Here is a 25,935-nt window from a genome sequence, read left to right as displayed (position 1 = left end):
TTCTTCCTTTTTTATATGTATAAAAAATATAACATAATTCCTAAATAACACTGAAAACAACGACTGTGTTTTATTCCATCTTTAGTCACTATCATCACCGGGCACCCAATCTTCATCGTCGTCGTCATCCTCATCCAAATCGATGTCGTTGATGCCCTGGAACAAACTTTCATCAATTTTAACATTTTCAATGCTATCACCGGCTTCCATAAGAAATTTAATATCGGAATCATTAAGCGTGGTATCGCGCATAAACAACTCCCGGCCGGTGAGTTTCTTGTTGTCATTCGATTTTTCACGTTTGGCAGCAATGCCCATACTCTCCTCGAATTCCATTTTCCATTTCATAAATGTTTCCACGGTTACACGTGTTCCCTCGAAACGTTTACGTTCCGCTTCCTCAGCTTCGAGCAAGCGGCGTTCACGTTCATCTTCCTGAGCTTTTTTGTAGTCATCCCAACGTTCATTCAACCATTCTTGGGCTGTACTGACCAATGTGAAAATCATTTCCATGCCAATATTTTCCTCAATTGTCGATTTCAAGTGATCCAACAAACGTTGTTCGTAGTCATCCTCAAAATTTACCGGCTCATCGATTTCTACTACTGGAGCTTCATCGGGATAGGTTGGAGTATAGGTGAACACCATTATACAACTAAGACCATTCTCTTGAGTATCCTTGTCAAATTCTTCTGTCGCTATGGGTATTTGGAACTTGTGAAATGGTTCCTTTTCCAAAACTGTAATAAAATGGAACCATTAAAATTGTGATTTCTTTTTTGGGGCTAAGACAAGAACTTACTCTGCATATCGCCACAGTAAATCGAGTCGAGAGCTTCAATTTCATTGTTTTGATCCTCTTGGTAGTTTCGGCTCATTGTGGATAATAATTGGAATCACTTCACAAAACTCAAAATCACAAAATAAATTGCAAAAATTCCGTGGCCAAAATGCAGCTGTTTTGTTGTTTTGAGGTTATACGAACTGTCAACATGTAAACAAAAGACAACATGCAGTGTTACCAGATTAGCTTCAATGGCTAACTGTTGTATTGTACAAATGTTTACAAATCTAGGCACATAAAAAAATCCAATGCAGTTCTTCGGGGGCTCACAAAGAGGACACAATTTAAAACGTATAATACGTCGACGGGTTTAAAAAAATACAAAATGGCGATTTTTTAAGCCTTAGCTTAACTAACAGGTTTTTATCAAATTAGACGAAATTCTTTGTATACGAATAACCTATCAAATCCTAGCGGGACTACACAGAATATCAACTTATTGAAGCTGAACTCGATATTTTAAAGATTTTTAAATCTTGTCTACGCATGATATACTAAATCGAAAGTGGACTAGTTGGAGGAGGAGTAAAGGCGAAAAAATCCAATGGAACAAAGTCGTACGGGAACGACTTTTGGCTAAATACACAATAGTTATATGGACACGAACTATATGAACCAATTTTTACAGAAGTTCCTTTATACAAATTATGGTTGTATATGAAAACTTTGGTATCAATCATATAGATGTAGTACTTTTGGAGGATCTACGTCTGAATATCATCTGATTTGATGCTAATTCATTATTTTTTTCGAATATTGGTATAGTTCCTATATAATGTTGCCGACACATTTTTAGTATTTTTAAGGTTTAGTATCATTTTACAACCGAACAATTTGGCATTCTGGATGTTGAAAGGCATCTGTGTTAAATACATAGGTCCATATTTTGATATAGCTCCATATTAATGTTCCGCCCTAATATATCGGATAATCGTAGAATCATTAGTGCAAAAAATTAGCGTGAAACGTACTTAGGAAGCACGATTTGACGTACGAACATGTGTTGTGTTGTTTACAGTGACTTGAAAAAGCGGAATTATCCTGTAAATATTAACAGAATGACTTGTTGCATTTGTTTTTATTTATTCTGACATTATAGCCCACAACTTAGATGTATTTTTTCTTTGCTGACAAAAGATACCCTACCTTGTATAATTGTTCCACGCGTGAACTGGAAAAACTGAATTTATTAATTCAGTTCGAAGCCGACGCTCGCTCAACGACGAATATCATTCAAGAAAGGATTTTGTATTTCAGAACATCGAAGGCTATGAGATAGAGGCATCTTTGCTAATTTCTTAAACAACTTGCCGAAAATTTAATAATCGATTAAAAACATTATAACTTCGTCTATTTCTTTGGCAAAACTAGTCGATCCGCTTGAGCAACTTAGAACAGTTAATTTTGGTTGTACACCGTGATTTCATTGTCTAAAGTTTTCGGAGAACTTGAACTTCGACTCAAATCAGCCCCTTTGTGTCTAGTTAAAATTAAAATTTATGAATCTTCGCGAGTAAAGTTTTAACACTTCTTCTGTTTAATCCATACATAAAGGAAAAAATGCTTGGTCAAAAACTATATATTAGGTTGGGGAAAAAGAAATGCGTTATTTTTATATGAACTATAGGACTTTATTTAACATGCTTCGGAATGTCCGATTTTGATATGCACCGTTTTGTTGTTGTAACAGGTTGGCTGTTGACGAAAGTTCTTTCCTGAAAAATGTTGATAGAAAAGAAAACGGAAGAAGGAAATGAAAATATATTAATTAATTAATTAGGAATTCGGATTTGAAGAGGGTAGCCGGAGAAATTGTGCCACCTCTATTGGCTTTAGCCATAAGTCTATGGGCAATAGACTCGTAGGCTCGGACGGACAATTGAATAAATGGTGTGTGTCGTGAGGGCTTTGCTGGCAGGAGGGACAATGCGCTCTCGATACGAGTTGAGTACATGGCTGTATCCGGACCTTAGTTGTTTTGTTGTATGATTTGTTGCCATTTTAAAGGTAACTTCATAATGCCACTCTCATAGAAGTCCTGATCTCAATTTTTTATTATTAAAGAAATTTTGCAATGCAAGAAGAAGATGATAATCGCTTGGTACCAAGTCCGGACTGTATGTCAGATGCATTGAAACTTCCCAACCAAGCTCCAGAAGTTTCTGGCGATTTTATCAACATGTTAAACGAACGGCCTACCTGTGCGAGGTGCATCTTTAACATCAAAAATCCCTGAACGTAATCTATGAAACCAAAATTGTACATAATTGACAGTTACAGTATAGGAGCCATAAACACCATTCACAATTTTAGCCGAACACACTGTAACACACAACTGAAGGCACCAAACAAAAGCCAGCAAAATTTTTTTTTACTTCGAAATGTCACCCTTCCATCGAGCATGAATCTGTTTGAAAGATACTTTACGAGTAATCTATCAGTACAGCCATCTTCCGAAAAAATGCATTCCTTTTTCTCCAACCTAATATATTTTGTTTTATCTTAATCGGATTTAAAATTTCTATAATGGATATAACTTGAAGACGATTTAGACATTTATATTCGTCCGCAAAAGCAACTATGTAGATAGTGGCTTTTTCTGTCAAATAAAAAAACATACGTAACTAGTAATAGTATTTATTTGACATTTTTTCAACACATAAATAAAATCGCGAAAAATGAATGAAAGGCTATATAATTCTTCTAAAATCCAGTAGAGAATACCATAAAATGTTTGTTTCATCACAAGATACAACAAATAAGGTAACCTCATACTCACATATGATCAATTTTTTTTTATTTTAACAACCCTTTATTGTCAAAATAGTTTTGACACAACCTATAGGTGTAAATAATAAACACACACACTTACATAAATCCATGGTACAATAATACAAGGTAGGGCAGCTTGATGTGAATAACAAAAAAGCAACTAGTGTTTGTGTTTATTTGACATTTTTTTCAACACAAAACTAAAATCGCGGAAAATGAATGAAAGGTTATTATTTCTTCCCAAAATCCAGTAGGGAATACCATCAAAGATTTGTTTCATCCATAACAAAGTAATTACTTCCAGACGAACATGTTAAAAACATAATTTTCATTTCAATTAAATTTGAATATATTTCAATTTATTTGAATTTATTTGACATAGTATTCTAAACATTACACATACATACACAAAATATGTACTTTGATTTGATGGAACAAGCCACCTTGAGAAAAAATTTTAATCAGTTGGTAGCTGTGCCCTACCTTGTAATAATTATACCATGCATAAATCCCTTTCAATAAAAAAATTTTGAATACTTGAAAACCAAATTGTAAAGACATTTTTAATATCGAAATCATTATGTGCCTGGAATAATAAGGACAATATGGAATCCTCAAATTTAGGAGTAGGAAAGAATGGACTTGTTCTTCAAAACGAAATTTTGCCCTAGATCGATGTTATTCTTGTCTAGTAGATCAGCTGAAGGTCTTCTAATAGTTAAAGCCCCTCTTATGGGAAAACATAAGTTCGCGGTTTAGAAGATAAAAGGGGATTCTTCTAGAAAATCAAAAACGAGAACTAAAAGGCATTAAAGACTTCTTCTTAATATTAGGCAATAAAATAAAAAAATGAAAGACATAGAAGAACTATTCAGCTTCTCATATAATAATTGATGGAACCGAAGATGAGCAAAAGGTCTTCTCATAGAAGAGCTGAAGGTATTCTTCTAAAATAACTGAATGTCTTCTAAAAAACTGAAAATATTCTTCTAAAGGGGTTAATGTCTTCTCATAAAATAGCTGAAGTTCTTCTCTAAAATTTGGTCTGTTTCCGTACTGCAAGAATCTACTATTTTTTACTACGATAACAATTTTTTCCTTTATGATATTGAAATAAATTGTAAAAAATAGTAGATTCTTGCAGTTCGGGAACAGACCAATAGTTGAATGCCTTCCTATTATTTTAAAACTCAAACAACAACTTAAAGCAACTATTAGATCGTAAAATCGCTTCGTATTCAAATTGTACAAATTCTGCCATTAGGATTATTTCATCCTGAATGCAAGGATGTAGCGATGTCAAATTTTGTGGATAACCTATTTAGGATAGTTGTATTAAATCTGTGAACAGAAATTTGATCTAACATTGCGGAAAAAAACGGGGCTCAAAGGGTTAAAGAATGAAGAATACAGAAATTGTATAAATTAAATAATCAATCTATGTTTAAAAATAAATTATTTGGTGTGTACCAGAACTGCAGAACTCTAAAAATATTTCCTTTTTTCGATATTATAAAGAAAAAGTTATTTTCTTAATAAAAATGTTTATATTCTATTACTGTATTTAGCTACGTTTCTCTTCCGTATCGATTACGTCAAAGTAATCTGGCTACTCTCTCTCTCTTTTCATTTGACATTTGTATGTAGCCGTCTGTTTTGACAATTGCATTTTGACATATTTTAAGGTTAGAAAATTTTAACATCTCTTGTGAACTTGGTTTTCTTGTGCAAAATTAAGCAAGCAGGTAAATTTTTTTCGAACAAATTTCATACATTTCCACTAAAAATTATTACATTTTTTGCAATTTAAATGTGTAAATGTTTAATTTCTAAACTGACATAATAATTCTAATCAAATAATTTCTCTCGCTCTCTTATTTAATAGATTTTCTCTACTGATACCCTCGGTTGCCGCTCATTACATAACTTGCGAAAATGTCTCAAGCTCCAGTCCGTGTATCTCCCTTGATCAAATTCTTCAGATGGTCCTTGTTGACCGTCGGTGTTGGCTACGGTGCCTTCCACCAAAACCGTCTGTCCAAGAAGGAGGAGAAGGTTCGCGAAATCGAAGCCCAAAAGAAGGCTGTTCGTGACGCCAAATTGGCCGAGGAGAAGAAAATCAGTGCCGCTGCCGAAATCCGTGCCTTGGAGGAATTGAGCAAACCCGCTCCCAAGAAGGCATAGATTCATCGCGAGTCAACACAAGTTCATTGTATAATTAGTTATATTTAATTAAAGAAGAAGAAAAAAAATGAAACACCAATAACAACTAAACGACATCATTTGGATTTAAAAAATCTATTTGACGGGTGTTTGGTGTTATTCAAATGTTTTCAAGTGTGGTGACATCAGTGGATTCCAATTTGGGGTTTTCTTTCATTTGATCATTTTCTGTTGCTTAAAGTGATGATGTTTTGTCAAAAAGAAAACAATTAAAAATCGATCCCACTTGTGGGAATAAAAAATAAAGCAAATAGTGTTTGCATTTAAGCAAGGATTTCAAAAGTGTTGTGGATAAACAGTTGTTTGTGTGATGATCGACCGACCGTCTTAGTGGAACTTGTTGAACATACACCAATTTTCCAAAAGAAAATATTTGGAAACTTTTGTGAAGACAACACAAATTGTTGAATATATAACTAATAGTTCACATATACAGCCACAAATCAAAATGGAGTGATATAATACATATTTAATGTGCGTACTCGTACAAGGTGGCAAATTTTTGGACTATCGTAGAATTCCCTAATAACTTTGTTAGGAACTGATATCAATTTGAAGCATTACTTTTTTTATAGAATAACGCTTCAAGATCAAAGAAAGTAATATTTATGGGTCATTTGTTTTTGTAAAAATTGTACAATACTTGTCCGTAATCAACGAGATGTTTTTTCTTACAGAAGTCCATTCTGCCTGAGATATGAACCGTCAACATTCGATTGATACAATGCATTGGTCTCCCCCATTCGTCTTAAAATAAACTCTATATAATAAGGGTATCATCTTTAAGCGATTAAAGTCATGATTCCATTGCGTATCCGCTGTTTGCTGATGTCCATAGTGAAAGGTCTTTCATCATCGTCTGAAAATCCTGCACCCAATAAAACTACGGGTTCCCTTTTTCTTTATTAAATGTTTACCATTGCAGTTTTGTTACTAATCACAACAACACAATTTTTTTAGGAAGGAAATATACACATCTTGAGATAGGGTTTTTCATTTTTTTTAAATCAACTTGTTATTAAATGTCTATGGTCAACCGTTCAGAAACGTTCTGATGCTCATTACATTTCTTGTGGGGAACTTCATAATTTCAGAGCTACTAGATATCAAATTGTTTACAATAATCCCATTATATATGCGTTCCTCGGTCGAAGACAAGCTATTTAAAAAGAAAATTTAAATTAAAAGAAAATTCCGATCGTGTGGCCTAAATTTTCAACTGTTCATGGGCGAAAGTCTAAAATCCGAACAAAGGTCCGACATTTTAATAAAATTTATAATTAATAAAAGAGTAAAGAAGTCTGTCACTGTTGCTGACAAATATATACCCTCAGTCTATTGTTTGTGGAGGTCGACGGATTTACTGTCTATTTATTACATTTTATAATTTTAATTTAAAAATTGTGAAGGGTACCAAACAGATAATGGACCTATATAGCCAATAAATGTACTAAATCTATATATAGTATAAATATTAAGGTCTGCCGTTTTAGACCATGCAGTATTTACTATTCGCTTTATATAAGGCATATGAGTTTATGAAAATGTTGACCATCTGTGGGGGAGAAGTACCAGAAAAAGTTGCCCTATAGACCTTATCAGTGATTTCGATGTAAGTTTGATAATAATGGATAATTTGGTAAAATGGGCTCTTATTGGGTATCAAATACATCCACTAAAAATTATAAATATAGGTAAATTCTTTTGGGTAGCACTCATACAAGGGTACCCCCCCAATTTTCGGTAATTTTGGGGTTCTTGAGGACGTTTTCATCCGAATTCGTTGAAATTTGATACATTGGCTTCTTATTGGGTACCAAATATCTCTACTAAAAATTATAAATATGGGTCCATTTTTTCGGTTAGCCCCCATATAAGGGTACCCCAAATTTCGGTATAACAAATCTCCCTACCAAAAATTATTAAAATTCGCCCCTTTTAGGGGTAGTTCCTATTTTAATATATATTAAAATAGTTAGCTGATTAGTTCCGTATGTCGTTACTCGAAATAGTATGCAATTCTAAAACGATTTAGCCACCGGTTGTAATCATTCTACTTTCCAAAGATATCTTGATAAAAAAAAACTCGAACCCGACGATAATGAAATATGTCGGCCTGAATTTAGGCATCTTCCCACAAAATAGTACCCTCCTCAAGGCCTCATATAACTTTGCCTATATAACTTTGTAATCTGAATTACAGTAGTTTGAGGATTTTATACTCTACCATACGTTATCAGTCCACGTTTGTGAGGTTTTCAGATTTTACGAAAAATCCTCATTAAAAATTGCGGAAATTTTTATTAGGTGTACATTATGGTTTACATAATCGGTTTGTAGGAAAATTCGTCCAGGATCACTGAAATGCAAAAACGGAGCAGGACTTTATTATGGAACCTCTGCCAAACCATGGATTTGTATTGACAAATATCTTCGAGGAGGTATTTACGCTTTGATAACTTATGACTATGGTGAAAATGTTCTAGACCCCATCTTATTATTTCTTCCAAACTTAGTTCATGTTCGAAGATGAGAAATATCGGTCCACCCCTTCTCTTACCTCCCACACAGGGACTAGGACTAGGCGATTACTAATTACTCACATTATACACACAACCCAAGTAACTCTATATTGTTTCTACTTGTTTCACTTTCGATTGTTTCTTTTTTTACTTCTATTTTCGAAACAACAATAACTTATTAATGTGCTGTACTTATTTGGTGATCACATTCATTTTTTAAATCTCGATATCCTCCGCAGGTGAAATGATTACAACAGAGTTTTAGAACCAAACCCAAAACGCGGAACAAATCAGATAACTATTTTAATATTAAAAAGGGGGTTATATGGGAACTATCCCAAAAAGTCAGCCAATATTAATAATTTTTGGTTGGGAGATTTGTTACCATATACGACTACAAAATGCCAAATTGCAGCGAATTCGGTTGATAAACGCTCTCAAAAACCCCAAAATGCCGAAAATTGGTGCTATCCTTGTCTGGGGGCTATCGCGAAAAATGGACCAATATTCATAATTTAAGAACTTAAAATACTAAATTACAGCCAATTCGTTGGTAAAATACGATCAAAACCCCCAAAATACTGAAAATTAAGAGGTACCGTTATATTGGGGGCCAGCAGAAAAAGTGGATTTATATTTATAATTTTTTGTGGAGCCATTTAGTACCTAATAAGAACCCAATGTACCAAATCTCAGCGAATTCGTTATTGAGCGAGCTCAATAACCCCAAAATAACGACAATCTGGGGCACCCGTATATGGGAGCTATGCCTAAACGTGGACCGATATATCCCATCTTCGAACTTGACCTGACTGGATACAAACCTACGCAAATTTTCAGCACCCTATCTCAATTCCTTCAGAAGATTACAACAGACGGACGAACGGACAGACGTACTTTTACCCTGATCAAGAATATATATACTTTATAGGGTCGAAAATGAATATTTCGATGAGTTACAAACGGAATGACAAAATTAATATACCCTCCATACTATGGTGGAAGGTATAAAAAATAGAATCCATATTGAGTAATTGTTTGCATATTTGCACCTGTAAAAATTGTTACTGGTCTATTCCAATTTAAGGGACTTCGCTCAAAAATCAACAAGAAAAAATAAGTGGGCATGACGATTTCAAAAGACTTGTTCCTATATTAAAATTATATATTTTTCACAAGGATCTTCTTCGTAATTGTAAAGAACATAGATAAGAAAACTTTAGAATTTAAAAAATATTTGTAATTATGATATTTTTATCGATGCCGCTCTTAGGAACAAAAAATTACGATTAATATTAAAAAAATCCGTTTTGAGTGGTTTTATATAATGAAAGACTTGATGTGAAACGTAAATTCGTTTAACCTCTGAAATGAATTATTTAGCCATGCTGAGAAGTGGATAAAAGGCTCCCGAAGTCGGCACCATGATTTATAATTGTAATATTTTAATAAATAAAATTATCTTATATAATTGTTTAATACAACGCTGATGGAAACGTCGTATAATAAAAATTAATTAATGAAAATAGCAGAAAAATTAATTAAATAAATAATTTTTGTTTAAATAAAATACGAGATGCCGACTATTGGAACATGACATGGCGACAATTGGAAAAAAAAGTGCCGACTATTGGCACAAAGGCACTATTTTACCTAATTATCAATTTAATCTACTTTAATACAAATTAAGTAAACAAATTTTTATTGCATCGCGAAGTAAACAAAATTTGGAAACATATAAACCTAAATACAATATAGTGAACAAAATGCTCTCGGGATGGTGAAACATCTAAAATGCGAAAATCCTTAAAGTGCCGACTATTGGTGCACTTACCCTACATACTTTCAAAATGTTGATGACACTCTGTGGTCGAGGTACCAGAAGGACTGGAACGATGTGCCCCATCTTTGGAATTGATTTCGAGTTGATAATGATGTTGAATTCTCATTCGCCACTACACTAACTGACACCGTTTTTCAAATGTCATTAGGAAGAATGATGCTTTCTATCAACTTCATGTATTTATTTAGTTTTTATTGTTATATCTTTGAATCTGACCTCCTTTTGGACACTTTTATCGAATAAATTAGTTCCTAGATCAGTATAAAAGGACCATATAAAAGTTGAATGTCGTGATTTTTTAATTTGTTTTTTTTCGGATCTTGTCATTAAAAATTTTGATCGTCCTGTTCCCTAAGGTAAGGTCATTGTGCTGGATCCTGTATTCGGCACACAAGCAATCCATGCTATCGCATTTCTCACGATACGTCTATGAATAATGCAAAAAAATATCTTGAAAAAAAATTTACTCTTAAGTACGAATCACCCTGTATTCAGCTTTGTACACATTGAACACATCTTTTGGAGTCGAGGCCTAAATATTTTAGCAAATTTCTAAACCAAAAACGAAACAATATAGACAATCAGCTGTTGTAAACCAAACTAGTAAACATTTATCGAATATTAGAACCCTATTTGGTAAGTTTTCGTATTACCCAGCCCTATTACATTTCCTCAGGGTATTTATTTTAGTTTTAACTTTATTTTCTGTAATAAATATTAAAATATCATCAATCTAGTAATTAGATTAGTTAATAATTTAACCACATTAATCATTATAATGAAAAAAATGATGTAAACAATTTGTTTGCGTAATACATATTGTGTGTATGTGTGTGTGAGTGTAAATAAACAAATATTTTGACGCGCAAAATTTAAACAGCCAGCCGGATGAAAGCTGGTTTATATCATTCCATAGCTGGAAAAAAGAGTTAGGACAAAGTGTATATAAATTTGTCATTCCGCATGACTGGCTGGTGCGCACGACAACTCTCGAAGGGAATAATGGATTCCATCCAAACTTTGCACAACTATATATTTCTTCAATACTTAGTTTAAGTTCGAAGATGGGGAATATCGGTCCTCTCCTTCTGCTGCCTCCCCCACAAAATGTTCAAAATTGTGCTTAAAATTAATTTTATAATAATATGCAAACGGACTATCCGATTTTAACGAAACTTTGTACTGTCTATTATCTTTACCAAGCCTAGATTAAGTTTGAATATGGGTGCCGTTTGTCCATCCCTTGCGTTACCTCCCCCACAAAGGGTCAACATTTTCAATATTTATAAATCCAATATCAGACGAATGGAATGTCCGATTTTGACGAAACATTGTACAACCTATTACTTTTACCAAGCCTAGATCAGGTAGGAAGATGGGACCCATTGGTCCACTCCTGGTACGTGCCCTACAAAAGGTCAACATTTTCAATATTTATAAATCCAATATCAGACGAATGGAATGTCCGATTTGAATCAAACTTTGCATAACCAAGCCTAGATCAAGTTTGATGATGGGACCCATTGGTCCACTCCTTCTGGTACCTCCCCCACAGAAGTTCAATATTTTCAATATTTATAAATCCAATATCAGGCGAATGAAATGTCCGATTTGAGCAGAACTTTGCACACCCTGTTATCATTACCAAGTCTAGATCAAGTCGAAAGATGGGACCCATTGGTCTGCTCCTTCTGGTATCTCCCACACAAATGGTCAACATCCTCCACAAACCATAGGGAGAGGATATATCTGTCGGCAACAGTTGGTACATGCCGCAATTAGGTGCGTTTACCCTATATTCTTGATCAAGGTAAAATTCTATGACGATCTAAGCATATCCGTCTGAATTGACATAGATCGCCAAAATAATAGCTCCTATATAAGGGTATACCCCAATTTTTGGGTTTCAACTGAATTCGCTGAAATTTGGTACAATGGGTTCTTGTTGGGTATCAAATTTCTCCAATAAAAATTATAAATATAGGTCCACTTTTTCTGGTAGGGGGTGCTACAATTTTCAGTTTTTGGGGATTCTTAAAACATAAAAATATTGTACAGCGTACCAAATAGAGTCTAGAGTGACTCTAAGTTTCGTGAAAATCGGTTCAGATTTCGATATAGCTCACATATAAAAATTCGACCGATTTTATGTAAATGCTACACTAAAGACATAAAACGTTTCTCCGATAGTGATAGAACCTTGCACGGCGTACTTTAGGAGTCTAGAATTACCTAATTATAGCTGATTAGTTAAAAAATGAAGAAAATACCCTAAATACAGAATTTTGGGGTACCGCTATATGGGGGCTATTTTAAAAAATTGACCGATATATCTCATTTTCAATACCAAACATCCCAGAAGTAACATTAATTTAAGTTCAGAATTTCTATCTTCAATATTGCGAACTTTAGTTTTTTACAGGAATGTAGTTAGAAGTATTATGAGGTAGGTGGGAATAGTTCCGATGACTATGGAAATTGGACAGAAAACATATTACGTGCTAAGGTTGCACTTAAAGCAGGTTCCATTGTTGAAAAAAAGCTTAGAGACGGTGGAAAGTGAGCACCCACTAGCCTGTGTCTCGTCGGCACAGAGTCTGCAGTAATCAGTAACTTCATGGTCCCAATTATTGGTAAAGGCCCTGATATTACAATGACCGGTAATGACTCCTCTCATTACTCTAATTTCAGCAATGCTCATGTTCAACAGTGAGTTTGTTCTCTTGGTTGACAGAGTTTTCCAGATAGATCTTGACACAATGCACCTAGGTTTCTTGTGCCAGAGTTCATTGGCTCGTTCGTTCGTCTGCTTTTTCATTACCCATGATGTCACGGTGTCCTGGTACCCAAAACAGCCGATAGCTGTAAGTAAGTATTTCCAAAACTACTCTACACTCGAGTACGAACTCAGATTTGATTTTACAGGTTGATGGCTTTAAGAACCGGTTTGGAAAACACTACAGTTGCTATCCACCTTGTAGGTAAACTCAATGCTTAGCCTTTCACAGTAGACGCCGGTATAAAACGCCAGACCGGGTTGAGGCGGTTCCAGTTGTTTCTACTAGGGATAACGATATCTACATGGTCAAATCTCAAGACTGGTGACATACAGTCCCTTACTCTCCAAAAATTGGTATTTAGGTTGAAAAACGCGCTCAAGAACGCTCAAACAAAAATTATATATAGGTCCACTTTTTCTGGTAGCCCCCATTAACGGTACCCCCAATTTTAAGTTTTTGGTGGTTTTGAACGTATTTTTCGGTCGAATTGGCTGTAATTTAGTACTTTTTTTTATTGAGACCAATTATTGTATCGACTGTGAAATTGAATGAAAAATGGTTTGTATCAGTTGGATTTATTACGTTCATGCCCGTGTGGTTATTTATAGTACTCTTTGCGAACAGAGGGTCTGATGGAAGTTCAATTAACAGGATTTACTTCAAAGCGTTTACTCGTCGTGTGGAAGTTCTGCTGCAACGAACTTATGGCCTATATTTTTCCTGTTTATACCCTTCACCACACTGTGGTACAGGGTATTATGTATTTGTGCATATGTTTGTAACAGGCAAAAGGAAACGAGATAGACACATGGTTCCTTTTGAGAATATGCATAGAATCACTTTTTGAATTGATTTATGCATGTCCGTCCTGCCGTCTGTCCGTCCGTCCGTCCATGTTAAATTGTAAACAAAGTACAGGTCGCATTTATTATCCGATTTATATGAAATTTGGCACAGCTCACTTATTTGGCCCAAAGACGAACCCTATTGAAATTGGAAAAAATCGGTTCAGATTTTGATATAGCTCCAATATATATTTTCGTCCGATTTAAAATAAATGGGGCACCAAAGTCCCTATATATGTTTCGATTTGAACGAAATTTGGCATAGCGTACTGAATTAGTTTCAGAATAATGTGTGCCAATTTTCGAGAAAAACGGTTCAGATTTAGATATAGCTCCCATATATAGTTTCGTCCGATTTAAGGTAAATGGTGCACCAAAGTCCCAATATATCTTTAGATTTGCACGAAATTTTGCACAGCGTACTGAATTATGTCTAGAAAGATGTGTGTTAAGTTTCCTGAAAATCGGTCTAGATTTAGATGTAGCTCCCATATATATTTTCGTCCGATTTAATGTAAATGGTACACCGAATACCCTATATATCTTTCGATTTGCACGAAATTTGGCACAGCGTAATGAATTAGGTCTAGAATGATGTGTGTTAAGTTTCCTGAAAATCGGTCCTGATTTAGATATAGCTCCCATATATATTTTCGTCCGATTTAATGTAAATGGTCCACCAAATACACTATATATCTTTCGATTTGTACGAAATTTGGTATAGTGTACTGAATTAGGTCTAAAGTGATGTGTGTTCAGTTTCGTGAAAATCGGTTCAAATTTAAATATAGCTCCCATATATAATTTCGTCCGATTTAATGTAAATGTTGCACCAAAGTCCGTCCCTACATATCTTTTGATTTCATGAAAATCGGTTCAGATTTGGATAGAGCTCCTATATATATTTTCTCCCGATTTTAAGTACATAATGCATATAACTTAACCAATGACAAGTTTCAATGAAATCGGTTTAGATTTCGATATAGCTTATATATATATATATATATATATATTTCCTTTACATTGCTTTAAATATTATTGTGCCATTGTGAGAAGCAACCTTATATCTGACCAAATGAAAAAATTAGTATAGGTTGCAGGATGACATGTTTATGGATCCATTTTCATGTTAATGGTCCTTCAAAAATTCGACGTCTGTTAGGATATATACCAAAAGTGGTGAAGGGTATCATATAGTCGGCCCCGTCCGACTTTACTACTTTCCTTACTGGTTTTATAATATGAACGGGTACATATCTACCTTTTCGCACTTTCAGCGTCCTATGCGTGCTTGCGATTGTATGAATGTGTTCTTTTTTTTGCCAATAAATTCCATTAAATCAATATTTCGACTAACTATTGTTCAATGAAATATCCATAGTAAACTCATCATATGTAATACGTATGTAAGTTTGTGCTGTTAAACAAACAAAAGTGTTAAAGTTTAGTGGTGTTACAATTTTGCGCTATAATTACTCATGCAATATTTAATATTGCCTAAGAACACGCAAACCTCTTCATCGTTATAGTAGTAGGTCGTCCATTGTGGAGGATATTTGTAGCTACTGTTACAGGTAAAAGTCAAATGGTGTTCTATACGTTAGCCGATAAATGTGCGCGCATTTGCAATGGCTGAATTTATAGATAATTTACCGGATGAAGCAAAATTCGTGGCAGAAAAAGGTAAGTGTTTGTACTTTTCAATTTAGTATTTATTTTTTGCGTTTTTATTAAATTTTTTCTTATTTATTTGTATAAGGAAAAATCAAAAGTGCCGAACAGGCCATATTGACACCAACCGCCCACTTGTTGTTACAGGAAAGTTCTCCACATGATATTTATGTGCTTAAGGCGTCCGCAGCTAAGGTGGTGGCCAAAGAAAGTATCAAAGGTATGTTTTGATGTGATTGTCGGTTAAATTATTGTCTCGGATTTTTGGATGATTGAAAGAATTCTTAAACAAATCAAGCTGATGATTCTATAAATGGTTAATTTTTATACCCTTCACCACACTGTGGTACAGGGTATTATGTCTTTGTGCATATGTTTATAACAGGCAAAAGGAATCGTGATAGACCAGACCCATGGTTCCTTTTGAGAATATGGATAAAATCACTTTCTGAGTCGAATTACGCATGTCCATCCATGTATTTTAGTAAACAAAGTACAGGTCACATTTATTATCCGATTACAATGAAATTTGACACATGTCACTTATTTGGCCCAAGCACGAAGCCTATTGAAATTGGAGAAAATCGGTTCAGATATAGATCCCATATATAGTTTCGTCCGATTTTAGGTAAATAGTGCACCAAACTCCCAATATTTGTCCGATTAAGACAAAATGTTTGCACAGAGTAATGAATTAGGTATAGATTGATGCATGCGAAGTTTTGTTAAAATCGGTTCAGATTTAGATATAGCTCCCATATATAGTTTCGTCCGATTTTATATAAATGGAGCACCATACTACCAATATTTGTCCGATTGAGCAAAAATTTCGCACAGAGTATTGAATTAGGCACTGATTGGTGTATGCCAAGTTTTGTTGAAATCGCTTCATATTTGGATATAGCTCCCATATATAATTTCGTCCGATTTTAGGTAAATGGTGCGCCAAACGCCCAATATTTGTCGGATTGAGACAAAATTTTGCAGTGAGTACTGAATTAGGTCTAGATTGGTGCATGCCAAGTTTTGTTGAAATCGCTTCATATTTGGATATAGATCCCATATATAATTTCGTCCGATTTTAGGTAAATGGTGCACCAATATTTTTCCGATTAAGACAAAATTTTGCACAGTGTATTGAATTAGACCCAGATTGATGTATGCGAAGTAGTGTTGAAATCGGTTCAGATTTAGATATAGCACCCATATATAGTTTCGTCCGATTTTATGTTAATGGAGCACCATATTGGTCCGATTGAGACAAAATTTTGCACAGAGTACTGAATAAGCTGTAGATTGATACATACCAAGTTTTGTTGAAATCGGTTCAGATTTACATACAGCTCCCATATATAGTTTCGTCCGATTTTATGTAAATGGAACACCATACTGCCCATATTAGTCCGATTAAGACAAAATTTTGCACAGAGTATTGAATTAGACCCAGATTGATGTATGCGAAGTAGTGTTAAAATCGGTTCAGATTTAGATATAGCACCCATATATAGTTTCGTCCGATTTAATGTGAATGGTGCGCCAAACGCCCAATATTTGTCCGATTGAGACAAAATTTTGCACAGAGGTCTAGATTGGTGCATGCCAAGTTTTGTTGAAATCGCTTCATATTTGGATATAACGATCATATATAGTTTCGTCCGATTTTATGTAAATGGTGCACCAATATTTTTCCGATTGAGACAAAATTTTGCACAGAGTACTGAATTAGCTCTAGATTTATACATGCCAAGTTTTGTTGAAATCGGTTCAGGTTTAAATATAGCTCCCGTATATAGTTTCTTCCGATTTTATGTAAATGGTGCACCATACAATCGATGTTTGTCCGATTGAGACAAAATTTTGCACAGAGTACTGAATTAGGTCTAGATTGATGCATGCCAACTTTTGTATTAGATTTTGTGCCGAGATAAATTTTGGATAGCGCACTGTGTTGCAGCATAGCAAATGGTGGATGCCACGGTACATATCTTTTACATATTTTGTTCGATGATTGACATCAATTTTTTCATCAAATTCAGATTAATATTCAAAGTGGTATCATATAGTCGGTCCCGTCTGACTTTTGAACTTTCCTTACAGGTTTAATTAATTAATAATTAATTAATTTTAGTTTCAGATCTTCTTGATCTTCCATATTGTATGAAATGGTCCCGGCTAAGTTTTGGTTGCGATGCTTTGGACAAATGTACTCGAGGTGGTATTGTAACACGAGGCATTACTGAAATTTGTGGTGTTGCTGGATCGGGTAAAACACAATTACTGTTACAGTTATCCCTGATGGCACAGCTACCAATGGAATTCGGTGGACTGGGAGCTGGTGTTGCGTTTATTTGCACTGAACATACATTTCCATCGAAACGATTATATGAACTTTCGAAAACCTTTACACACAAATATCCTTCGCTGAATATAAACTATTTGGCGCAGGTTCATGTCCAACAAATACACAATAGTGTAAGTTTAAAAATTTAATATTATTTCATATTTGATCATTTTCTTTTTTAGGAACAATTGCTGAAATGTTGTATCGAACATTTACCGCCATTAATGGCTTCGGAACGTATACGCCTTATTATAATAGATTCGGTGGCAGCTGTTTTTCGTACGTATAGCGATTTTATACAACGTGCTCGCGATATGCGTAAATTGGCAAATTGTCTACTAAATTTGGCCGATAGATATAATTGTGCTGTGATTTGTGTTAATCAGGTAGGTTTCAAATTTATTAAAAAAAACTGTAAAGAAAGTAGTAAAGTCAGACGGGGCCGACTATATGATACCCTTCACCACTTGGGGTATATTAAACAGATGAATCCTAACAGACGTCGTATTTTTTGAAGGACCAATAACATGTAATTGAATCCATAAACATGTTATATATATATATATATATATATCAAAATCTGAACCGATTTCATCAAAACTTGTCACATGTTAGGTAATACTAATTTCAGTATGTTTTGTGCACATTTTCGGCCACATTTTGAGTTCTTGGTGCATCATTTACTTAAATCGGGAGAAAAAATATATGGCAGCTCTATCTAAATCTAGACCGATTTCAACAAAACTACTTTGGGTCTTTGGTGCACCATATAGTAACTTCAGTACATAGTGCAAAATTTTGTGCCAATTTTGCATAAAATCGGACGAAAATATATAAGTGGAAGCTATATCTAAATCTGAACAGATTTCAACGAGACTTGCTAGAGATCAATTTATATTAACTACAATTCATTGTAGAAAATTGTGTTGCAATCGGACAAACTTTGGGTCTTGAGTGCACAATTCACATAAAATCGGAAGAAAATATATAGGAGATATATCTAAATCTGAATCGATTTTCACGATATTTAACACTCACCATTCTAGACATAATTCTGTACGCTATGCAATATTTCGTGCAAATCAAAAGATATATAGGGATTTTGGTGCACCATTCACATTAAATCGGACGAAAATATATATGGGAGCTATATCTAAATCTGAACTGATTTTCATGAAACTTAACACACATCATTCTAGACTTAATTCAGTACCCTGTGCCAAATTTCGTGCAAATCGAAAGATATATAGAGACTTTGGTGCACCATTTACAATATATCGGACGAAAAAATATATGGGAGCTATATCTAAATCTAAACCGATTTTCGTCTATGCCAAATTTCATCCAATTCGGATCATAAATGCGACCTATACTTTGTTTACAATTTAACATGGACAGACAGACGGACGGACGGACATGCATAAATCGACTTAGAAATTGATTCTATGCATATTCTCAAAATGACCCATGTGTCTATCTCGTTTCACATACGCATTTAAATGGTTCACCAAACGCCCAAGGTTTGTCTGACTGTAACAAAAATTTGTACAACGTTCTGAATTATGTACAGATTAACGAATGTGGAGATTTGTTGAGATCGGATCAGATTTAGATTTAGCTCCCATATATATATTCGTCCGATTTTATGTAAATTGACTATAATTTGTCGTCTTTCATTCTCAGTATGTGAAAATGTTCACTGCATAAATTTCTATTAAATTTTTAACACTTAACTCTTTTAAAAATTTTTATTTATTTATTATTATTATATTTTTTTCTTCTTCTTTCAAGGTAACTAGTGTAAGTAAAAAACAACCAGAAGTACCATGTTTGGGTCTAGCATGGTCGCATTTGGGTCGTACACGTTTACGCATCTCAAAAGTACCCAAACAAATCAAATACGATGACAAACTATTAACCGTGCGCAAATTAGAAATTATCTATTCACCAGAAACACCAATTGCCTATGCTGAATTTCTAATAACATCGCAGGGTTGTGTTAATGTTCCCTAGGAATGGCTGGAATTGCAAGTGAAAAATAAAATCCTTTGGAGATTTTCATGATTCCTGGTTTTTTGTTTGTTTGGTTTGGATTCATTCAATATTTTAATTTTATCTCGTTTTTTTTTTTTGGTTACTGTTAAGTTTCTAATTAATATTTTCTTAAAAAAATATTTTTTTGTTTTTGTTTTTAATTTCATAAATATCAATGGTATTTAATAAGTATTGATACAAATTGTTACATTATTATTTAATATCTTTGTATAAAAAACTTGAAAAAAGAAAAAAACTAATAGAAATATTTGTATATATAATTGATGAGAAATGAATTTGATTACGAAATGGAAGAAACATTAAAAAAATAATCATATTAAAATAATAAATTTTGCAAAGGACGAAATCCATGGAATCTTTTTAACGTTTAAAGATTATATCATGCAAATGTCTAACTCTAATTTTGGCAAACTCTTATAAAGTGGGTATATGGGCAACTTTTCAAGAGCCCATTCACCAAAAATTCTTAATAGACCAATCCATTTTAAGGGGACTAGGGGTATTTTCTCACCGGAATCGCAGTCTTTATACCCACAATGTGGATCAGGGTATTATCATTTTGTGCGTATGTTTGTAACAGGCAAAAGGAAACGAGATATACCCATATTTCCTTTTGAGAATATGCATAAAATCACTTTCTACGCATTTATGATCCGAATTGGATGAAATTTGGCACAACTCATATATTGGGACTAAGGACGAACCCTATTGAAATTGGGGAAAATCGGTCCGACCGTACAGGTCGCATTTATGATCCGAATAGGGTGAAATTTGGCACAACTCATATATTTAGACCAAGGACGAACCCTATTGAAATTGGGGAAAATCGGTTCAGATTTGGATATAGCTCCCATATGTAGTTTCGTCCGATTTTAAGTAAATGGTGCACCAAAGACCCAAAGTTAGGCCGATTGGCACACAATTTTGCACAACGTACAAAAGTTACTATAACCTACCATGTGTAAAGTATTTATGAAAACGATTCAGATTTAGATATAGCTCCCATATATTGTTTCGATCGATATTATATTAATGGTGCACCAAAGACCCAATGTTAGACCGATTGGAACAACCCCATACTGAAGTTACTATAACCTACCGCGTGTAAAGTATCGTTGAAATCGGTTCAGATTTATATTCCCATATATTTTTTCAACCGATTGTATGTTAATAGTGCACCACGAAGCCAAATTACGCCGATAGGAACAAAACGTATTGAAATTAGTATATATATAGTATATATTAGCTCAAAAATGTTAGGGGTCTGGACAGATACCAACACCGACTACCCGAAAGAATGTCCTTGTTTTTGTACGGTTCTAAGATTCACAACAGATAAAGCCACATATCGGACCATTTCGGAAAGGGCAAATTGCAGTCTGTCATTTGAGTTCAGGGGATTTTTTTTAAACATTGGGGTCCACACCCCGGTTTTATGACTGTATCTCCCAAACGGATTGAGATAAGCTCTTCATATCAACACTCAGGTATTTTTCTAAGCTTTAAAATGATACCCACTTTGTATTAATCAGCTCCCTAGAAACGGGTACCCGTATCCGAACTTCCGGGTCAAATAATTGATTTCGAATTTCATTAAAAATATATGGCATTTATTCTCACTTCCAGAACTGCGGGAATTCTTAGAGTTGATTTGCGATCTTATTGATCACTGCTATAAATACAGAACTTCTTGACATCCGTTGCTACTGAAGTAGCTACCACACACACAATAATCAAACAGCTGTTGATATCTAGGCTTGCCAACCCATGTTGATTTTCCAGCTTTCATTGATCTGTCCTGTTTAAAGCTAAAATTTAATTTGCACAGATTTTGGTTTTTTTATCTTGAATCATAATTATACTCTGTACCAAGGCAGATTTTATAAGATAGCCGCATCAGCCCAGCTACTGGTACAAATAAATAATAAATAGATGTCGATTTAGTTATATCAGTTTGTTGAAATCACAATAGAGATCGCAATATTTAGGATAGAACAGACATTGCTACTTCTATTTCTAGGATGTTTTGGATATATCGGTCCATGTTTTAGCCCCTATATAACCGTACCCACTATTATGGGATACTATGATGATGTTGGATACATGTTTTCAATAGAATTGTTTTTAATTTATTAAATAAATTGTTGGCCAGGTAACAACTGATAGCCCCGACATATTCAGAGACGGAGGGTATAAAATTTTCGGTACGTTATTGCAAAATGTGAAATTTTATTATTTTTTTTCTTTTAACCAAAAGTCCAGCAGTTTGCGAATCGGAATTTGGCAACCCTATTCATATCAAATACATTCGCTATATTCCACTTTAGTATCTTGCGCCAGTACTCCACTCCAGTTAAACAGTCCAAATAATGGGAAATAATATCGAACGTCCCAGTTCCGTAGATCGGGTATATCATACATGCCCAAAAGTTGTACAAGATTACATAGATGAATTGGAAGATAAGATACAAAGACTAACAGCCTCACATAGCGGCGATCTACAAGAACAGATCTATGTTTTGAATTCGCAAATTTCTAAAATGCAAGATACAATTCACGAATATCAAACAATCGAACGCGAATATAATAAGCTTATAGAAACATGCATGTGTAAAGATGAACGCATCGAAATCCTACAGAGTAAATATTCAAGTGCATTACACAGTTTGGAAGAGGAACGAAAAAAGGCGAGTGGTGGACATACAGCGAATTCATATACTGAGATAAAGTCCAGATACGAAAGTGCATTGCTGGCACTAAGTTCTAGAAATGAAGAAAATTCAAATATGCTTACGACATTGGCCGAATTAAGAGCCGAATGCAATCAATTGCGCGAGAACAATGCAATATTAAAGTCACAAATTGATACCTTCAACAATGCCGATGGAAAACAAACACAACAACAATCAGTCACCAGTAAACAAATGGCCTACGAAGAACATTACAAGGAACTTGATGACAAGTATATTGAAATGCAGCAACAGCTATTCGAAATGCAATTGCAAAATCATGATTTAAAGGCACAACTCGAAGAGGTCAACAAGCAACAAAAAGGACAAGCAGCCACAAATAGATCCATGGATGCAGCAACCATTATTGCAAATGATCCAGCACCAACATTGATTATTGATGCAACTACCACTGATGTTGCAGATCAGCCACCTATCACAAACACCATCTCCACCAACCCATTCCATGCAATAAATGCATCCTCCGGCCGCCCCAAAAAAGAAGGTGAAAACAATATCTTAATCAAAGGATTTGAAAAATATCTCGATGAAGAGCAAATTCGTCACATTCTCCTCGCCATGATCGAACTAATGGATTTACAAATGAAAAATTCCGACATAAAAACAATTAGCCGAAAATCGGCCAAAAATGTCGTTGTTGAATTAAGTGAAATGAAATTTAAAAATGATCTGCTTAAAAATAAGGATAAATTGAAGAAATTCGATACATATAGAAATTTCGAAATATGTGATTACATAAGCGATCAAGTCTATCAGATATTTGAATATGCGAAAACTTTAAAATGTCATGGCTATGATGTGGTCTATTGGAAAAACAATAGTGTCTATGCTAGAAAGAATCGTTCTGCCAATAGTAAACCTATCTTAATAAAATCGGGCAATCATGTTGATCTGTTGAGGCGTGCTGAAAATTAGTTTTGTCATCGACACAAACAGAAGTCACAACGATTGTATTTGTTATTTCAAACTTAGCTTATCTTATATTGTTTTTTACTATCTTATAATATACAAATACATATACATATATAAATAAGTAATCTAGATATATATATATATATATATATATATATTCCTATAAATATTATTGATAAATAAAAGTTTATTGTTTTATATATTTCTAAGTAATATCTTGTGGTATAATAATAGACATCATCAACAATAAATAACAACACAGAATGACGTATTTAACTGAATTGAATTTTATATATTTCTTGCTACCATACATTGTATATTGACTAATATATGACATTTAGTTTATTGTCTATAAATTTGATATATATATATATATATATGTATATATACAGTATTTTTCGGTAAAAATTTGCACAATTTTTTATTCAATTAACCGAGGAACCAATTATCCGATACCCGCTTAATTGAACTGTTGGTTCAATTACACAAATCATGCATAATTGGGCGAAATTTATTTCTAATGCTTTTGTCAAATACAAATTAAAAACTTATGCTTTCTCGTGGGCTTTCCTTAGCAATAATAGAGTTTTTCATAAATGATGTCAAATATGTATGCAAAACCAGTTAGGAAAGTAATAAAGTCGGGCCGACTATATGATACCCTTCACCACTTTGATGTATTCTACATATGTATCCTAACAGACGTCGCTCTTTGAAAGAACATTGACATGAAATTGAACGAACTTAAATATGTGATCTTTATCTATATTTATGTGAACCGACTAACATCAATCCATACATTTACCTAAAAAAATATATATATGGGAGCTATATATAGCTATTCAACGAAACTTGTCAGAGATTAAGTTATGTTAACTCCAGTATATGGTACAAAATTGTGTTCAAATTGGACAAACTTTGGGTCTTCGCCCACAACTTACATAAAAACGGAAGAATATATATGTGCAATATTGCCAATTTTTTAACATAGCTGAAGCGGAGGTTCACCCCTTTATAACTCGGGAATTACTTAAGTATATGAAAAAAGTGAATAGTTTTGGGTTAATTGATCTGTCGTTGCAAACTGTTCATCATATTGACCTCCAAACTTTATTTTGGTGGAAGCTTAGTCTACTTTAATGTAAAAAAATGTGTAAAAACAGGTTGAGGCGAACAAGTTTTTTATGTCCTCTATCGATTTGTGATTAAGCCACTCATTTCACGGTCTTCGTGTCAAAGTAAAACTAGAAGCCAACAAAATGGGGACTACGCTCCTTATGTATCATTTTTCAAAATTTTAACTGCATCTACCTTTAAATGATGCTGACATTTTTAAGCTCGATTTTGGGTGTTTTTTAATTTTACTTCTAGCTTTAATACGCAAACAGGAATTTCTAAAAATCGATTATAAGGTTATAGTTGTCGCGAATCTGCGTAATTTGATATGTATTTTGTGTATGTAGTATGTACAGCTTCAGTGTAATACTCATCTCATAATGTGCGATCAAATTTCTAAATAACCTATTTTTCGGGCCAAATTTTTAGATATGTCAACAGAATGATATGGATACCCGCGATCAATAAGGTTTTTTTACGTTTCGGATGATATAAAATCTTCTTCGTGAAAATCCATCTACTAGAACGGCGGGAACTGGCCTTCCAAAAACACGAAATTTGGCAAAAAATGTTTTTGAAAATATCGCGGATTTATTTGCGTTTTATGTGGATCATTTCCGCTTCAATAAATGACCTCATACGGATTTTGATCTTTTTCGAAAAGAGAACTTTAAAAACTTCAGCCGAAAGAGAGATGTACCCAATTTATCTCAAAAATAGTGTGAGCTGGCACATCCATGGGTGTTAATGGGCACAATGAAATCGATATAGATCGATGTATTTTTTTAGGGTGCACACCGAAATCGGATGCGCGTTGATGGCATATGGAGTTTTCGGAAATTATTCACGTTTTACGAGTTTTTGGGTACTTCAATGCAATCTTAGTGAAATTTCGCAAAATATATATGGATTGGAAGATAAACTTCAGTACTTCCTATAAACCGCATGCGGATCAAATGATTTTGAGAATTACGCGATTTAGACGCAATTTAAAATATATATTTCATAATATTATATTATTTTAAGATTTATTCCTATTTATAGAACCCCAAGATTTATCAGGAGGGGGTTGATATAATCCGCAAGGCGTATACTTATACACAAAAAGTGATTATGTTCATATATGCCAATTTTTCGGCGAAATTCGGGTAAAATAGCAGAATAACTCGAACATTTTTTTCTGAAATTTCTTGTATAAAATTAAAAAAATAAATATGATGACATTATTTTTTCGAACCAAAAACAAATATTTTCCCTCATT

General features: G+C 34.0%; 3 protein-coding genes across 3 annotated transcripts; 2 read left to right on the top strand and 1 right to left on the bottom strand.

Moving 5' to 3' along the window:
- Positions 1-80: 80 nt before the first annotated feature.
- LOC133333145 (RWD domain-containing protein 1) lies at positions 81-886 on the bottom strand. The gene is made up of 2 exons (XM_061541478.1): positions 803-886; positions 81-740 (listed from the first exon to the last, which is right to left on the bottom strand). The coding sequence occupies exons 1-2, from the start codon at positions 876-878 to the stop codon at positions 82-84; spliced, it is 735 nt and encodes a 244-aa protein (XP_061397462.1). The 5' UTR covers positions 879-886; the 3' UTR covers position 81.
- A 4,355-nt stretch (positions 887-5,241) lies between these two features.
- Positions 5,242-5,838, top strand: LOC133333146 (ATP synthase subunit e, mitochondrial). The gene is made up of 2 exons (XM_061541479.1): positions 5,242-5,361; positions 5,502-5,838. The coding sequence occupies exon 2, from the start codon at positions 5,552-5,554 to the stop codon at positions 5,798-5,800; it is 249 nt and encodes an 82-aa protein (XP_061397463.1). The 5' UTR covers positions 5,242-5,361; positions 5,502-5,551; the 3' UTR covers positions 5,801-5,838.
- A 9,605-nt stretch (positions 5,839-15,443) lies between these two features.
- On the top strand, positions 15,444-19,854 carry LOC133333151 (DNA repair protein XRCC3). Its single transcript, XM_061541481.1, has 5 exons — positions 15,444-15,512; positions 15,589-15,720; positions 17,629-17,972; positions 18,024-18,227; positions 19,633-19,854. Exons 1-5 carry the CDS (start codon positions 15,458-15,460, stop codon positions 19,852-19,854), a joined length of 957 nt encoding a protein of 318 aa, XP_061397465.1. The 5' UTR covers positions 15,444-15,457.
- The last annotated feature ends 6,081 nt before the right edge of the window (positions 19,855-25,935 follow it).

The sequence above is a fragment of the Musca vetustissima genome, unplaced genomic scaffold (assembly GCF_032173495.1).
Source record: "Musca vetustissima isolate MV318-11 ecotype Yass unplaced genomic scaffold, APGP_CSIRO_Mvet_v1 utg66250, whole genome shotgun sequence".
In the NCBI taxonomy this organism is placed as follows: Eukaryota; Metazoa; Arthropoda; class Insecta; order Diptera; family Muscidae; genus Musca; species Musca vetustissima.
The sequence above is the reverse complement of the archived record's forward strand: the minus strand, read 5'-3'. Positions and strand labels throughout refer to the sequence as shown.

Bases quoted from the DNA above. Each gene is read 5' to 3' on its own strand.
- LOC133333145 (XM_061541478.1), bottom strand. From the start codon at position 878: ATGAGCCGAAACTACCAAGAGGATCAAAACAATGAAATTGAAGCTCTC. The intron at 741-802 runs GTAAGTTCTTGT...ATTTTATTACAG, and splicing joins TTACTGTGGCGATATGCAGA to TTTTGGAAAAGGAACCATTT.
- LOC133333146 (XM_061541479.1), top strand. From the start codon at position 5,552: ATGTCTCAAGCTCCAGTCCGTGTATCTCCCTTGATCAAATTCTTCAGA.
- LOC133333151 (XM_061541481.1), top strand. From the start codon at position 15,458: ATGGCTGAATTTATAGATAATTTACCGGATGAAGCAAAATTCGTGGCA. The intron at 15,513-15,588 runs GTAAGTGTTTGT...TATTTGTATAAG, and splicing joins AAAATTCGTGGCAGAAAAAG to GAAAAATCAAAAGTGCCGAA. The intron at 15,721-17,628 runs GTATGTTTTGAT...AATTAATTTTAG, and splicing joins GGCCAAAGAAAGTATCAAAG to TTTCAGATCTTCTTGATCTT.